Raw genomic sequence first — 17,837 nt, forward strand, 5'->3', positions numbered from 1 at the left:
AAGCCAAATCAAGCTGCTCAATGTCCCAGCAGATATGCTAAGTCAATTTCTGCTGTAGTTATTTATGCCGTTTCCTTGGCCTTAAAAGTGCCCTTCTGCTCTTTTATTACATATGCTTATTATGCACAATGCAGCTTAAATCGTCCTCCAAGAAGCCTTCCCGGGTCACACTAACATGAAAAAAAACCCACCAGACCCCTCTACTTAAACTCCTTTTTTTTTTTTTTTTGAGATGGAGTTTTGCTCTTGTTGCCTAGGCTGGAGTGCAATGAGATTACAGGCATGAACCACTGTGCCTGGCCTGCTTAAACTCCTTTATCACTTACTGCCTATGCCTCTTTTTTTTTTTCGTGAACCTATGAATTATATTGAAGAAGGCTATGCCTCTTATTACAAAAAGTTGGAGCATGCATGTCCATGCTTGAGTGTGTTTGTGTGTGTGTTTATTTTCTCACATATGTTGTAAACTCTTTGAAATTAGGGATTATTTCTCCTATTTCTAGGGTCTTTGACATCAAATTTACTTGGCTTCAGAGCTCGATTGTTCCACTTATTTGTTGTGTGACCTTGGACAAATTACTTCACCTTTCCCATCGGTTTCCTGTGTGTTGAAGAGAGCTAACGTGTATGTTCCACAGGGAAATTGTAAGATATAAAGATGATGTCTGGGCTGGGCACCATGGCTCATGCCTGTAATCCTAGTACTTTGAGAGGCCAAGGTGGGCGGATTGCCTGAGCTGAGGAGTTCGAGACCACCCTGGACAACATAATGAAACCCCGTCTCTACTAAAATACAAAAAAAAAAAAAGTTTAGCTGGACATGATGGCACATGCCTGTAGTCCCAGCTACGTGGGAGGCTGAGGCACGAGAATCGCTTGAACCTGGGAGGCGGAGGTTGCAGTAAGCTGAGATCGTGCCACTGCACTCCAGCCTGGGTGACACAGTGAAACTCCATCTCAAAAAAAAAAAAAAAAAAAAAGGTGATGTCTGAAAAGACTATTTTTCTTTTCTTTCTTTCTTTTTCTTTTTTTTTTTTGGAGACAAGGTCTCTCTGTCACCTAGGCTGAAGTGCGGTGGTATGATCTTGGCTCATTGCAACCTCCACCTCCCAGGTTCAAGCGATTCTTGTGCCTCAGCCTCCCAAGTAGCTGGGACTACATGTGCCACCATGTCCAGCTAATTTTTGTATTTTTAGTACAGAGGGGGTCTCGTCATGTTGGCCAGGCCAGTCTCAAACTCTTGACCTCAAGTGATCCACCCACCTCAGCCTCCCAAAGTGCTGGGATTTCAGGCCAGAGCCACCATGCCTGGCCTCTCTGAGAAGAAAGTACTCAGCACATGGGAGGCACTCAATAAATGTTAAGCTTGGTGGTTTATGCTGCCCCTGACCCATGAATTGTTCAATAGGAGTTGTGTTGTTGTTGAAGGTAAGACCTTCTAGTAGTTTAATTTTCTTTCAAATGTTTTAAAAATATGAACAATTTTATTTAAATTAAGGTGAATCTATATACTTCAAAACTTTCCTTTATTGTCACTAAGTTTTATGTCTGATGAAAAAGAGGTTGATTCACTCCCTTAATTTTATTGTTGACCAAGAGTCAGGATTATGGGAGCTGAAGGAGAAAGCTAGGACAAACAAAACGGAAATGTTTGCGAAAGAAAATTCTTTCATTGTCTTCTGGTTTTAAGTTATCAATTTTAATTACTTTAGTTAGGCTTTTTTATTTCCTGAATATTAATATTAATAAGAATAAAATGTTGATATTATAAAGACTGGTTGATTTAGGGTGATCTCTAAAGTTAAGATGAATGATTTAAGATTATTTATGTTTTAGGAAAGGGATCTTCAGTTTTTCTTTGCCTTCAGAAATCAGTAATAGCTTGAAATTTAAAGTAAAAAAATAAGAATTTAAATGTATTGTTCTTGTCAATAAACCAAACTTTTACTTTTATATTTGCTATCAGAAAAAAACAAAAATTCTAGTTTATAAATATGTATTAAAACATGACTGTACTATATGATGTTTATTATAACATAGCCTTTAAATTTTAAGAGATAATCACCACTAATGTACGTGATTTTTTTTTTTAAGTAAAAGTGACTCTGTTACATACATGAAAAAGTTTCACTTATCAGTATTCTTATACTAAGAAGGCTAGAAATTTCTGCAGAGAAGTAAGCTCAGGGCTTTAAAATTAAATAAGTAAATAAATTTCTGTAGTTTATGTTTACAGTATGATGTAGTTAAGTATTAATAGCATTGAAATTTTTTTTTTTTTTTTTTTTGAGTTGGAGTCTTGCCTCTGTCACCAGGCTGGAGTGCAGTGGCTCGATCTCGGTTCACTGCAACCTCTGCCTCCCACATTCAAGTGATTCTCCTGCCTCAGCCTCCCGAGTAGCTGGGACTACAGGCGCACGCCACCATGCCCAGCTAATTTTTTTGTATTGTTAGTAGAAACAGGGTTTCACCATATTGGCCAGGCTGGTCTCTAACTCCTGACCTCGTGATCCGCCTGCCTTGGCCTCCCAAAGTGCTGGGATTACAGGCGTGAGCCACCACACCCAGCCTAATGGCATTGAAATATTCACTTTCCAAATAAGATATTATGGCCTGGCATGGTGGCTTGCACCTGTAATTCTAGCACTTTGGGAGGCTGAGGCGGGAGGATTGCTTGAGCTTGGGACTTCAAGTCCAACCCGGGCAACATACTGAGACCTTGTCTCTACAAATAATAAACAAAATTAATTGGGTGGGGTGGCATGCGCCTGTGGTCTCAGATACTTGGAAGGCTGAGGCAGGAGGACCCCTTGAGCCTAGAAGGTCAAGGCTTCAGTGAACTGTGATCACACCACTGCACTCCAGCCTGGGCAACAGGGTGAGACCCTGTCTCAAATACACACACATATACACACACACACACACACAATACCTTTCAGACACTTAGTTTTTGATATATAGAGTTGAATACATTTGGGCCTACTTATTTCTATAAGAGATTTTAAAATAATATTATACTAAGGTACTATGTAAAATAGTTAATTCTAAAGAGTCACCTGTAAGTTACTATAAGTAAATTTTGGGGTATCATACTATACAAGTTTTTCATTGTTTTTAGATGCCGACTATTACTTTAGAATTCTTTAGTAGTTTTAGTTCAGGAAGTCCAATGACTTAAGCATACCTATAAGCTGATGTATTTATACAGAATACACTGTTAAAATGTCTTTACTTTCAAAAGGAATTTTGGGCAAGGATCATAAATGTAACAAATCTAAATCTAAGGATATAATATTTCTATTGTGATAATGGTTCTACTTTTAGAATAGAATTGAAATTCTATTTATACTTAGAGATAAGCCAGTATGGTTGTTTATAAATGCTTTTACTTTTTGTTTTCTCATCTGTAGATTTGTGTTCGCTATTTTCAAACATGTGGTAATGTTCATGTTTTGAAGCCAAATTATGTGTGTTTCTTTGGTTATCCTTCATTCAAGTATAGTCATCCACATCACTTCCTGAAAACAACTGCTGGTAAGTATGATTTCAAAATAATATGTATAAAATAATGTTTTGTACCTCATTCAGTAACATTTTTTAGTAGTTGATTGAGACTTTTTAAACTGAAAAAAAAGTTGACTCTGTATTTCTAGCCTGGCCCTTCCCATCTCCCCACATTTTTCCAATTCTCACTTTCTTTTTTCTCATCCCTCTCTTTTACATACTTTCCTTAACACTGGCACCCCTTTAAAAAAAAATTTTTTTTTTGGAGACAGGATCTCACTCTGTTGCCCAGGTTGGAGTGCAGTGGTGTAATCACAGCTCACTATAACCTGATCTCCTGGGCTCAAGTGATCCTCCTGCCTCAGCTTCTCAAAGAGCTGGGATTACAGGCATTAACTTATCTCGCCCAGCACTTGTGTCCTTATAATGTTGGGAATGGGTTGTGTTGGGCCATCTATTTATCATCTGGCTCATCTAAGTGCAATAGTCAGCATTGATATGACTTTCTCAGTCAAGGTAAATTGTTGACTTAATAGACGTATCTTTGTGTTGTCATACATATTGTGGTATTGTTTGTTGAAAGAAGCACTTAATCTATCATGTGAACATGGTGTGATGAAACCAGCCTGATTTAGTCCTAAATAGAAAGTTCCCTGATTTTTACCATTTGCTTACGTTTTCCCCAGCTTTTTCTACCCTCTGTAAAGAACTTGAAGGATTAAGTATTAGATTTGGCAAGGGCACAAGAACTGTTTTTTTTTCCTGATGTTCCATTTAGAACCTTGATAAAGAACCCTAGACTTTTGTTACACCATTAAGTTTTTGACAGATACATGGGAGCTTAGTTTGTGCTGGCAATGAAAAATGGGAGAATTCTAGGCAGACCCCAAGTCAGCCTTTCCATGCTCTTTTTTTTTTTTTTTTTTTTTTTTTTTTTTGAGACAGGGTCTTGCCCTGTTGCTCAGGCTGGAGTGCAGTGGCACAATCATAGCTCACTGTAACCTCAAACTCATGGGCTCAAATGATCCTCCTGCCTCAACCTCCTGAGTAGCTGGGACTACAGATGTGCATCACCAAACCTGGCTAATTTATTTATCAGGGTGTTGTCACAGTGCCCAGGCTGGTCTAAAACTCCTGGATTCAAGAGATCCTCCCGCCTCTGCCTCCCGAAGGGCTGGGATTACAGGCATGAGCCCTGCACCAGCCTTCCATGCCTTTTCTTTTGCTTTCTTTTTTTTTTTTTGAAACAGCGTCTTGCCTCTCAAAGTGATGGGATTACAGGTGTGAGCCACTGTTCCCAGCCATCTTCCATGCTTTTTCTATGTCATCCTCCACTATAGCCTAAGATATACAAACTTTGCCTTCACTACTTTTACAAAAATTTCCATTTTTTTAAAGTTGATCTTTTTTTGTTACTTTCCAGAGAAAATAGAGGTCATTCAAGTAAATACTTCAACTTCCTGGTCTAGTCTGTAAACACTTAGGAGCTTTGGGTTGCTGGATACACCAGTTCCAGGCTACTTGGATTCCTGGTCTACAAATTACTAGCAGTGTAACTAAGCAAGTTTCACCATCTGGGAAATGGGAGTAATCATAGTATTTAGCTAATTGTATTCTTGTGAGAATTCATTCCATTCAACAATTAATATTTATTGATCACCTGTGTTCCAAGGCACTGCTCTAGGTGCTTGGGATATATCAGTACACAAAGATCCTTATACTTGGGTGGATTAAATAAATTAGAATATATAAAGTACTTACATACTCTAATACTGCTTAGATATACTAATACTGCTTTCTCTGGATACTTATTAAGGTTTCTCTTCTGCTGCTTCCTTTTAAACTTCAGTTTTTCATAGGATCCCATCCTTTGCCCTCTCTTCTTGTACTACATCTACACACATGCCTTCAATTCTCACCTCATTGAACACTTCTGAATCTGTAGCTGTAGCTCACATCTCTCACCAACTAACAAAACATCTCCATTCCAATGTCCCCAAAACTCAGTCTTCTACAAATCTCTTTTCCTTCTGATATTTCCTAACTCAGTAAGTCATTAAGCTAGACTAGCCTAGCTTAACCATTGATATGAGACCCTGTCTCTACAAAAAATTTTAAAAAGTCAGCTGAGCATGGTGGTCCACACGTGTAGTCCCAGCTACTCAGGAGTCTGAGGTAGGAGGATCACCTGAGCCCCAGAGGTTGAGGCTGCAGTGAGCTGTGATCATGCCACTGCCCTCCAGCCTGGGCAACAGAGTTAGACCGTGTCTAAGAAGAAGAGAAGAGAAGAGAAGAGAAGGAGGAGGAGAAGGAGAAGGAAGGAAGGGGAGGGGAGGGGAAATAAGAAGAAGAGAAGGAGGAGGAGGAAGAGGAGGAAGGGACGGGACTGGAAGGGATGTGATGGGACAGGACGGGTTGGGAAGGGATGGGGAGGGGAGGGGAGGGAAGCTAGAAACCTAGAGTCATCCGGAGGGAGGGAAGAAGCGAGGAAAGGAAGGGAGGAAAGGAAGTGAGAGAAGGAAGGGAGGAAAGGAAGCGAGGGAGGAAGGAGGGAAGGAAGGAAGGAGGGAAGGAAGGAAGGAGAGAAGGAAGGAAGGAAACCTAGAGTCATCTTGAGGGAGGGAGGGAGGAAGGAAGGCTAGAAACCTGGAGTCATCCTGACTCTAGTCTCACATCAAATTGATTATCAAAACCTATTAATTTTACATCTTACATTTTTCTTAAATCTGCCTTCTTTTCAAACAGCTTTGAAAAGTATATAAATATATAAATCACATACTTCTGTGCTGGGCAGAGTGGCTCACACCTGTAATCCCAGCACTTTGGGAAGCTGAGGCAGGAGGCTTGCTTGAGGCCAGGAGTTCAAGACCAGCCTGGGCCACAAAAAAGTGATACCTCATCTCTACAAAAAATTTTTTTAAATTACTTGGGTTTGGTGGTATGTACTTGTAGTCAGCTGCTAGTCCTAGCTGAGGTGGGAGGATCACTGGAGCCCAGGAACTTGAAGTTATCATGAGCTGATTGTGCCACTGCACTCCAGCCTGGGCAACAGAGTGAGACCCTGTCTCTAAAAAAAAATAAATTAATAAATTCTATACTTCTGCTTCTTACCTGAAGTAGCCTCCTGCTTCCCCTGCCTTGTTTTGCCTCTGCCATCCACTCCCCGATCCCATCTACCACATTCCTGCCAGAGAAATGTTTTCCTAAACTTATAGACCTAAAGTTGCAGATCTGATATTATAAATAGGATTCCATATCAGTTAATTACTGCTGAATAACAAACAATCCCACAACTTAGTGGCTTAAAGCAACAAGGACTGATCATTTCTCAGGATTCTGCAGGTTGGCTGGGTGATTTCCTTGCTGGTTACGCCCAGGCTCCCTAATATGGCTGTATTCAGCTAGAAGATCATATGGGCTGGAAAGTCCAAGATGGTCTCACTCATGTGTCTGACAATCCATGCTGGGTTTCCGATGGGGCACCTCATTTCTCTTTTTCCTGATGTCTCATCCTCCAGTAGACTAGATCAACTTCCTTGCATGAGGATTTTAGGGCAGCATTCCAAAAGGCAGAAGGGAGAAGCTGTGCGGACTTTTGAGGCCTAGCCTCATGAACCTGCACACTTCACTTCTGTTATATTCTATTTGTCAAAGCAAGTCACAGCCCAGCAGATTTAAGAACTGGTGAAATAGACTCGGCCTCCTGATGGGAACAGCTGCAAAGAATTTATGACCATGTTAATTTACCACTGGGTCCTGATCACCTTTAGGATGAAGTTCAAATATTTTAGCATGGTGCACAAAGTCTTTTAAATCTCGGCTGATTTGTTGCCACATACCGTATCTTCGGCTATAGAGAACTGTTTGTTCTTTAACCTTGCCATGAACCATCACATTTTCATGCTCTTGCTGTTCCTTGCGTAATGCTTTGTATAGAGGTGCCATAGTGTATTTTCTTGTTTTTGTATTACTTAGATTGATTTCCAGTTCTTTATTATGACCCTATACTAACCATTTTTTAGCAAGTGGAATTACTTATGGAATCAAGAATGTTGATTTAAAAAAATTTTTTTAAATGCTTTTGATTCTTAATGCTAAACCATTCAGAAAGTTGCCAGGTTATACTCCAACAGCAAGCTGTGAGAGGACCCAACTTGCTAGAGAGGAAGTAAGAGGTACCTAATACCTCCATAACCAAAATGTATTTTGTATTTTTTATTACTAATTTAATTCCTCATATTTAAGAAAATTTTACAACCCTAATTAACTTGTTATATGTTTTATAAGCAAATATGGTTAACAGCAGTCTAAAGATACAGGAGCATTCCTGAATAGGTTCAGAGCCATTTGTTAACCTGGAAAAGTGGGAGGGTCCATACATGCTTTTAAATGACCAGAAATACTTTTCTCTTTTGAGAGTAATTACCATACAGTATCATTGGCATCTAAGTATTACAAAGAGGGTATAGAAGCTGGGTGTGGTGGGTGGTCCCAGCTTCCTCAGGAGATGGAGGGAGGAGGATTGCTTGAGCCCAGGAGTTTGAGGCTGTAGTATGCATTTATGCACCTGTGAATGTCTACTGTATTCCAGCCTGGAGAACATAGTGAGACTCTGTCTCCAAAAAAAAAAGGAGGGATGGGTAGAAATTTGAAAAGGGGTAAAAAATGGAAAGAGGAAAGAGACGACTTAGGGATAAGGTGGCAGAACATAAGTTTGGACAAACAAGTTTCCATCAAGTTTGCTAGATATAGAACTGCCTGATTTTTAGCCATTAAGAATGAGAATAGTTATATAAATTCAAAAGAAATCTGTTGATGTTATTATGGTTTCATAACTTAAAACAAGGATATCTAGCTGGGTCTCTCTTTGTATATCTTTGTTCTATTTTCTATTCATTACATTGTTTCAAAATTTAATTTGTTAGTAGGGCCTTTTATAGCCTTATAACAGACCATTTTGGAAGTTAGAAAATGTAAGTTCTGTGGCAGTGCCAGTAAGTCTGTGTTGTAAAATAATTTATTTAAATCTCTAATGGTTATGAATAATGGTTATGCTCTTAAAATTATAAAATGCTATTTTTCTGTCTGTAAGATGGAAGAATTTCTGCCTCTGCCTGAGAACATTCTCTAATTTTAGATGTGAAAGTATATATTAGTAATATGTTACATACTGAATGAGATCGTTTCTCATTTGTCTTTGAAGCTCTCCATGGACAGGTTGTGCAGTTCAAGCTCTCAGACATTGGAGAAGGGATTAGAGAAGTAACTGTTAAAGAATGGTAAGTGAATCTGAAAAGAGCTCTTGAGTAAATTTAAAAATAATTTGAGTAAAAATAACTATTTTTATTTTTATTTATTTAATGGATAGTGGGAATCCATTTAAATTGAGAAATGTCTTTATAAACTCATAATGCATTTTTAAAAGCAATAAGGTAGAATTTGTGTTGATGATATAGTAGTGAAGGAATTTGTCATACATCAAGATACTTTATTCAGTGTGATTTAAAACTGTCAGGTAGTCTAAGCTCTCTTCACTGTACTGAAAATGACTTTAGTAAGAATGTAAGTATGTTTGACTTACCATTACCTGATACAGTTTACTTGTATGTTTAGAAGAGATGAAAATATTTTACCAAAAGTCATGAATCAAAAAATAAATTTTGAAACATTAAAAAATTATCCAAAAAAGGGCCTGAAACAAAAGCCTTTCATCCTCTACCCCATTTCTTTCTTTCACCTTCTGGAAAAATAGAAACACCTCTGGGTACCAAACTCAGTTTTAGAGGTTTTTAGAAGTGGCAGTTAAGATGAGTAAATAGATTACTTCCCACCTTAGATTTATACCATTAAAGATCCTTTTAAGAATCTGGTTCAACCACCTGAACATTCTTTTCTTGTACTTATTATTATTGCTTTGTAAGTTAAAAGAGAACGGTAATAACATAAACATACCTTATGGTTATGTCTCTGGTGGCACTGTGGGATTATGGAAAGAGCAATGGACTTCAAATCAGAAGAGTCCGACCTGGAAACTTATTAGCTGTCCTACCTGTGACTCACTTGGTCTCTTAATGTGTCATATGAGGATAATAGTACTTGCTCTGCCAACCTCTGGAGTGTTGAAAGGATCAAAATAATGTCATGTATAAGAAATGCATTTGATAATACCTTCTTTTCAAGACCGAGACAGTAGTAAAAAATCTTTATAGATTTTTGACTTTTTTTTTTTTGGTAGAGATGAGGTCTTACTATGTTGACCATACTGGTCTTGAACTCTTGGCCTCAAGTGATCTTCCCACCTGGGCCTTCCAAAGTGTTGGGATTACAGGCATGAGCCACTGCACCCAGCTTTTTTTGATTGTTTTAAAAAACCCTTTCTTAATTTCTACCTCTTACTCTCTAGACCCATATGCTTAGTATAGGGCTTACAGCTCTTGGAAGGGGAAATCATTTTATTCCTAATAAAATTCTAAAAGCTCTTTTAATGAGAAACTAATCATTTGATTAATTTTTCAGAAGTTCTTTAAGAAATATTAAGAGCTTTCTTGAATTCTGGTTTTTTTTCCAACTTAATATTGTAAAAAGTAAAGTAGAGGTTCCTCTTCAAAGATCTTCCTCATTTAATTAGGAATAAATAGTAACTTCTCTTAGAAGCAAAATTTATTCAAAGACCTGTGCTAACATTCTTAAATATCTGCTAGCCGTGATAAAGAAATCAATGTACTTTATGTTCTTAGCTCCTACAATTTAGCCTAAAAATTTGCCCTGGCATGCTTATATTGGTCCAAGCAAGCATTAGGTCGTAGGCTGTTCCTCTTCCTTATTTGAAGGTGTTTTTACCTTTCTCAGCGTTCCACAGGTTACTTCCTCCTTCCTTTGTTCTCCTCTACCTTTGCCTCTTTTAAAAAGTGCTAAGTTGCTAGCCAATCAGGACAAATACAGAATGTGAGGTCCCATTCCAGCCAATGGAAATCGGACACAGCAGTAGGTTGGATGCATCAGGTTATAAATGACCCTGTCACCTTTGTTCGGTGTACTCTTGTGGCAAAACTGCTGGCGAGTGTACTTTTTCTGCAGGAAGTAAAAATGGCTTTGCTGAGTAAATTAAATTTATGTTCAACTGCTATTTCTTTACGGCACTGAGGAACAAGCATTTCAAACAATATCCATAAATAAGGAAAAAATATGTATCGTGTCGCACTTGGTAAAATGCTAAAGGGCAGAATTCTGTTCTACAAAATGAAGCCTGAGAATAGAAATTTGAATAGGTAAGGAAGCATAATTTAACAGAAGGTAGTGTGGTTTTGGGTAAGGGTAAATAAAACTTCATTAGAATTTGTGGGTGCATATGTATGGAAAAAGAAAAAAAAATACTTAGATTTCACAAATCCTTTGACAAACTTCTAAAACAAGTTTAGATGTTATGTGTGCTTTTGTCTTAAAGTCTATTTTGTCTGATAGTATAGCCACTCTAGCTTGCTTGCTTTCTTTTTTTTTTTTCTTTTTTTGAGAGACAGGGTGTTGCTTTGTAGCCCAGGCTGGTCTCAAACTCCTGAGATTACAGGTGAGCCATCACACCTGGCCTTGTGTGACATATCTTTTTCAATCCTTTTACTTTTTATCATTTGTGTTGTTGAATTTAAATTATATTTCTTAGCATATAGTTGGAACTTTTTTTAGAATCTATTCTGCCAATCTTTGCCTTTTTATTGGAGTATGTAAACTTTTTACTGTATATTTTAAAGTTATTTTCTTTTTGGTTGCCCTGAGGATTACAATTAACATGTTAATTTAAAACACTATAATTTGGATTAGTAGAAACTTAATATCAATAGAATACAAAGACTTTGCTCCAATATAGCTCTATCGCCTCTTCCTTTCCTTTTGCTATTTCTGTCATATGTATTCCTGTTTTTCTTTTTTAGAATTATCATTCCATTAGCCTGGCATGGTGGCACAGGCCTGTAGTGTCAGCTACTTGGGAGGCTGAGGTGAGGGGATGGCTTGAGCCCAGGATGCAGAGGTTGCAGTGAGCCGAGATTGCACCACTGCACTCCAGTCTGGGCAACCAGAGCAAGACCCTGTCTCAAAAAACAAAACAAAACAAATAATTATCATTCCACATTGAAAGTATTCCATTTTTAAACATCATAAAGCACATCAACACAGTTTTATAAGTATTGCTTTAATGTGGTTGTCTTGTAAATCAGATAGGATTTTTTTTTAAGTTACAAACAAAAAGTTACAAATAAAACAATATACAGATGTAGCCAGGTGTGGTGGCTCATGCTTGTTATCCCAACACTTTGGGAGGCCAAGATGGGAGGACTGCTTGAGGCCAGGAGTTCCAGACCAGCCTGGGCAACACAGCAAGACCCTGTCTCTACCACCACCACCACCAACAACAACAACCCAAATGCTCCTTGACTTATGATGGGGATAAGTCATAAACCCATCAAAACTAAAATGTCTTAAGTTGAAAATGCATTTAATATACCCAATCTAGCAAACATCATAGTTTAGCCTAGCCTACCTTAAACATGCTTGGAACGCTTACCTTAGCCCACATTTGGGCAAAGTCATCTAATACAAAGTCTATTTTATAAAGAACTGTTGAATATCTTATGCAGTTTATTGAATACTGAAAGTGAAAAACAGAAGGACTGTTGCTTTTACACCATCATAAAGTTGAAAAATTATAAAAGTCAGAGACCATCTGTAGTGACCGTTCTCCGGGGATTTTGCTTTTTGTGGTGATCCAAACCTAGTATTCCCCTTACAGTGGCTGCGAGGCTGCTGATTTGGCTCCTGCTGCGCTAGGGAAAGGAGGATGGAAATTGGGCAAGTTACAATACTACAAAACTCAGCCATTTTTCCTGAATACATCCTTCTTCTCTGTTGTTGCAAGCCTTTTTTTGATTTCCAAAATTCTGAAAACATTGATTTTTAACAACTTTTGTCACTGTACTTGTTGCTCATATGGAAGAGCAGATTTTCAGATGTCTTTAATCCATCATTCTGGAAGTGAAAGTATGTGCTTTTAAAGCTGGTTTCTACATCATGGGTGCTGTTTTATCATAGACAGAGGACTGGTTAGGACAGGAGGACAAGAAGCAAGAATGACAACAATTATCTGTTGCTGGCAATAAGTCAGAAATAAGGGCTAGAGACATTAAGAATTCCATTAGAATGAAAATTAGATGTATTATTTCAGGTTTGGTCCCATTCCTCCTGTTTTGTTTGCCAAAACTATCTAGAAAAGCCTGTAAAGTATACCTAAAATGATTATGGGGTTAGAAGGACTTTATATAAGAACAGGCTAAAATAATTTTAGGAAGAAAGACTGGGAGAACTCCCATCTAAAATTCATGAAATTACAAAGGATATGTATTGAGGACATCAATTTTTAAACTTACTTCTGGAAGTATTTGGCATCCCTTAAAGTTTGGAAAAGGGTAATTAATATAAGACAATAGAAGGAAATACCACTTTAAAAATGTATTTTTAGAACTTGTTTTTCTGATAAATGGGTCAGACAGAAAACCTGAGAGTTTAATTAAATTTTTGGATTATAGACTATGAATTGCTTAAAATTTTTGAATATTTCTTGCAGATACATTGAAGAGACTCTGGAAGTCATTATAGTCATCTCCGAAACATTTCTTAGTATACCATCTGAAAGTAAATGCTGGGCTAGATGAATACTGATCTAACTCAGCATGGCATTTACATCCTTAATATAATCTGTACTTATGATTGTTTCTGTAAAAGTGTCTCATTTCTTTTTCTTTTAGGTATGTAAAAGAAGGAGATACAGTGTCTCAGTTTGATAGCATCTGTGAAGTTCAAAGTGATAAAGCTTCTGTTACCATCACTAGTCGTTATGATGGAGTCATTAAAAAACTCTATTATAATCTAGACGATATTGCCTATGTGGGGAAGCCATTAGTAGACATAGAAACAGAAGCTTTAAAAGGTATTGTAAGTCTGTTAATCTATTTTACCAAATTGATTATTGGTCTCTTTTTGTCATTGGGTCCCAATTAAAAGTGATATTTTTTTTTTTCTATTCCTATTTATTTTTTGCTCTTGGGGAAATGTAATCTTTTCAACGTGAAAAAAGGCAGCAAGTTCAACACAAAATAGAAATCTGAATTGTAGGATAAGACAAAACCAAAGGTGGGGGGAAAAAGGCAATAGCAAAAGGAAGAGATGAAATGTTGCAAAAAAGTTGGAGGATGTCCCATCCTTTCTCCTCTGGGGAATGACTCAAACATTCAGGTGGCATTATACACTGTTCCACATAAGTCTGTGATGTTACTCCTTTTGGAGGGGTAAGAAGGGGTGGGGATGGGCTTTTAATAACTTACAGGATTTGAGTTGGAGTTTTAGAAGCTGAAATCAGGAAAACTGAAAAGGTTCTCTGTGAGTCATGATTATCTTTTGGCCAGTTGCCACGTTAAAAATGTGTACAGTAACACTTCATTTACCTGAAGTCCTGCCTTCTGGAGACCTTAGTGTTCAAAGAGGCAACAAACTCTCTCAGTAATTAAAGATTCAGACTATAAATACTGGCCACGAGGCCGGGCGCAGTGGCTCAGCTTGTAATCCCAGCACTTTGGGAGGCCGAGGCGGGCGGATCATGAGGTCAGGAGATCGAGACCAAGGTGAAACCCTGTCTCTACTAAAAATACAAAAAAATTAGCCGGGCGTGGTGGCAGGCGCCTGTAGTCCCAGCTACTCGGAGAGGCTGAGGCAGGAGAATGGCATGAACCCGGGAGGCGGAGCTTGCAGTGAGCCGAGATTGCGCCACTGCACTCCAGCCTGGGCGACAGAGCGAGACTCCGTCTCAAAAAAAAAAAAAAATACTGGCCACGAAGAACAAAAATTGGAGTATCTAAAGATGAAATCTAATATAATGGATTGCTCTGTTTGCCACTGATACAAAACAAAACAAAAAAAAGCACTCTTGTTGGGGATGGTTATAAACTTTTTCAAGAGAAGTTGAAGAGAAAAGAAGGAAAATTAAAATGAAAGCAAAGATACCAGCATTTAGAAGCAGCAGCAACCATGGGACTTACAAGTGGTAGATGTCCTGTCAAAAGGGAATTCATCATGAGAATGTTACAGAGGAAAGCTAAAACAGTTGGCAGTCCCAGTGGTGGCAGGCAGCTGGCTGGCTAACTCAGAAGTTCCCTACAGCACTGTCGTGGTATACCAAAGTTTTGTCATCTAGGAATCAGTTTTGATACTAGGGGCTGCAAGAGCAATAGGCTTTGTGACAGAACTCCTAGGCCAGCATTCCCACCTTGGAAGTGCTGAGATAAAGATATCTCACTGTAATTCAGAAGTCTAGCAGGAGTAATTCAATTACAGTGTCTGGCTGACACTTAGTTCTGCAGTCGGTAGAACAATAACTAATATTACAATCTTTTTTCCAGAATCACATCATATAATTTATAAAATTTTTTACACTTATTATTCTGTGAAGTATTCCAGTTTAGCAGATGAAGAAACTAAACCCAACTAGAAAGGTTGGACATGCTGGGCGCGGTGGCTCACGCCTGTTAATCCCAGCACTTTGGGAGGCCGAGGTGGGTGATCACGAGGTCAAGAGATTGAGACCATCCTGGCCAACATGGTGAAACCCCATCTCTACTAAAAACACAAAAATTAGCCAGGCGTGGTGGTGCGTGCCTGTAGTCCCAGCTACTCGGGAGGCTGAGGCAGGAGAATCGCTTGAACCTGGGAGGCGGAGGTTGCAGTGAGTCAAGATCGCACCACTGCACTCTATCCAGCCTAGGTGACAGAGCGAGACTCCATCTCTTAAAAAAAAAAAAAAAAGAAAAGAAGAAAAGGAAAGGTTGGACAATTTGCTCAATGGTTGGTGACAGGACTAAAGTTAGAACTTAGATGTCCTGAGTCCTTGTCCAGAATATTTTCTACTATGACATGTTGCCTCTAAAAGCTAGAAGATGATTTATTGAAGGCTTCCTACTACTTTTTATTATTATAAAAGCAGGAAGGGTGCATTGCAGAAAGTTCTAAAATACAGTAAACCAAAACAACAAAAATCCTAATGTTCACAAATCACACTCAATGCATTCGTGTATATCATTCCAGATATTTTTCTAGGTCATATGTGTAGATGTAGGTATTTTTTTAACCAAAATAATATATTGTATGTGCTGTAGTCCAATCTGTTTGCTTTGTTCATCTATGTTTTCATGACAGTACATTTCAATTTTATTTTTTTGTTTGTTTGAGACGGAGTCTTGCTCTGTCACCCAGGCTGGAGTGCAGTGGCGTGATCTCAGCTCACTGCAACCTCCACCTCCCAGGTTCAAGCGACTCTCCCATCTCAGCCTCCTGAGTAGCTAGGACTACAGGTGTGTGCCACTGTGCCTGGCTAATATTTGTATTTTTTTATAGAGATGGGGCTTCACCATATTGGCCAGACTGGTCTTGAACTCCTGACCTCAAGTGATCTGCTGGCCCCATCCTCCTGAAATGCTGGAATTACAGGCATGAGCCACCACGCCTGGCCTATTTCCATTTTATATGATCGACAGACCATATTTAGATTTCCTGAATTATCCCCAAAATGCCCTTGATATTTCAATTGATTTTTTTTTTTTTTTTTTTTTTTTTTGAGACGGAGTCTCGCTCTGTCGCCCAGGCTGAAGTGCAGTGGCACAATCTCAGCTCACTGCAAGCTCCGCCTCCTGGGTTCACGCCATTCTCCTGCCTCAGCCTCTCCGAGTAGCTGGGACTACAGGCGCCCGCCACCACGCCTGGCCAATTTTTTGTATTTTTTAGTAGAGACGGGGTTTCACCGTGGTCTCGATCTCCTGACCTCGTGATCCGCCCGCCTCGGCCTCCCAAAGTGCTGGGATTACAAGCATGAGCCACCGCGCCCGGCCCTCAATTGATTTTTTTTTAACTAGGACCCAATATAGTACCATACATTGCACCTAGTTGTTATATCTCTTAAGTCTCTTTTAGTCTAGTTTATCCTCCTCTACTTTTGTTTCATGACACTGATTTGAAGAGATTGCCTTTGTTTTGCAGAATGTCAAACTTTTTGGATTTGTCTTGTTGCATTGTGTTATTTAACTTGTTCCTCTAGTCCTTTTATTTCCTGTAAGCTGGAAGTAAGTTTTAAAGGCTGAATTCAGGCTGGGCTCAGTGGCTCACACCTGTAATTCCAGCACTTTGGGAGGCCAGGGTGGGTGAATCACTTGAGGTCAGGAGTTTGAGACCAGCCTGGCTGGCCAACATGGTGAAACCCCATGTCTACTAAAAATACAAAAATTAGCCGGGTGTGGTGGCACATGCCTGTAATCTCGCCTACTCGGGAGGCTGAGACAGAATTGCTTGAACCCCAGAGGCAGAGGTTGTGGTGAGCCAAGATTGCGCCCCTGCGCTCCAGCCTGGGAGACAGAGTGAGACTCTATCTTAAAAACAAACAAACAAAAAAAATTAAAAAATAAAGACTGAATTCAAGTTAAATATTTTGGGTGGAATACATCATAGATTCATGTTGCTTCACATCAGGATATTCTTAACATCTCATGACTGCCATAGTGATGCTAAGTTTAAACACTGAACTAGGATAATGATACACTTATCCATCTATTGTGGAGTTGTGTTTTCCCCTTTTGTAACCAGAAAATTATGTATGTAGTGTTAGCTTTGACACTAAATAAGTAGGTTCTAATATCATTTGAGATCCTTCCTAAATCAATAACTGCTTTAGTGGTTGTGGAATGATGATTTTTGGATTTTGTCATTCCTTTAACATTATTAGCTGGCATTCTTCTGTAAAGTGGACCTTTCTCCTCTCATCAGTTGGGGCTATCTGTATTGGGGCTATCTGTATGCTACCTGTATGAAATACAGTTCTTACTGGAAAGAAAATAAATGCTTAATTCTTTCCCTTTACCAGTTCTCGAAGTAAGGAGTTCCTTTAGTAGTCACTTCAAATGCTGATAGTAATTTTTCCAGCATTCTCAGTGTATGTATGAGTGTATGGTCATATGTTGCATAACGACGTTATGGTCAACAACAGACTGCACATATGACAGTGGTCCCATAAGATTATAACACATCTTTACTATACTTCTTTAATGTTTATATATGTTTAAATACACAAATATTTACCATTGTGTTACAGTCACCTACAATATTCAGGACAATAACATGCTCCACAGGTTTGTGACCTAGGAGCAATAGGCTATTTCATCTAGCCTAGGTGCGTAGTAGGCTATACCATCTAGATTTGTGTAAGTGCACACTCAAGTTTGGATAATTGTGAAATCACATAGCAATGC

At 38.7% G+C, this 17,837-nt stretch overlaps 1 protein-coding gene across 8 annotated transcripts in view; it reads left to right on the forward strand.

Annotated features, from left to right (window-relative positions):
- The window catches only part of DBT (dihydrolipoamide branched chain transacylase E2), an 89,635-nt gene that overhangs the window by 22,500 nt on the left and 49,298 nt on the right, over window positions 1-17,837 (forward strand). For all 8 annotated transcript variants that reach the window (XM_030824994.1, XM_030824995.1, XM_030824998.1 and 5 more), the window contains 3 exons: window positions 3,411-3,534; window positions 8,708-8,783; window positions 13,299-13,480. In XM_030824994.1, the coding sequence (XP_030680854.1) occupies window positions 3,411-3,534; window positions 8,708-8,783; window positions 13,299-13,480 (382 nt within the window). The remainder of the gene's footprint in view (window positions 1-3,410; window positions 3,535-8,707; window positions 8,784-13,298; window positions 13,481-17,837) is intronic.

The sequence above is a fragment of the Nomascus leucogenys genome, chromosome 12 (assembly GCF_006542625.1).
Source record: "Nomascus leucogenys isolate Asia chromosome 12, Asia_NLE_v1, whole genome shotgun sequence".
Classification (NCBI taxonomy): Eukaryota; Metazoa; Chordata; class Mammalia; order Primates; family Hylobatidae; genus Nomascus; species Nomascus leucogenys.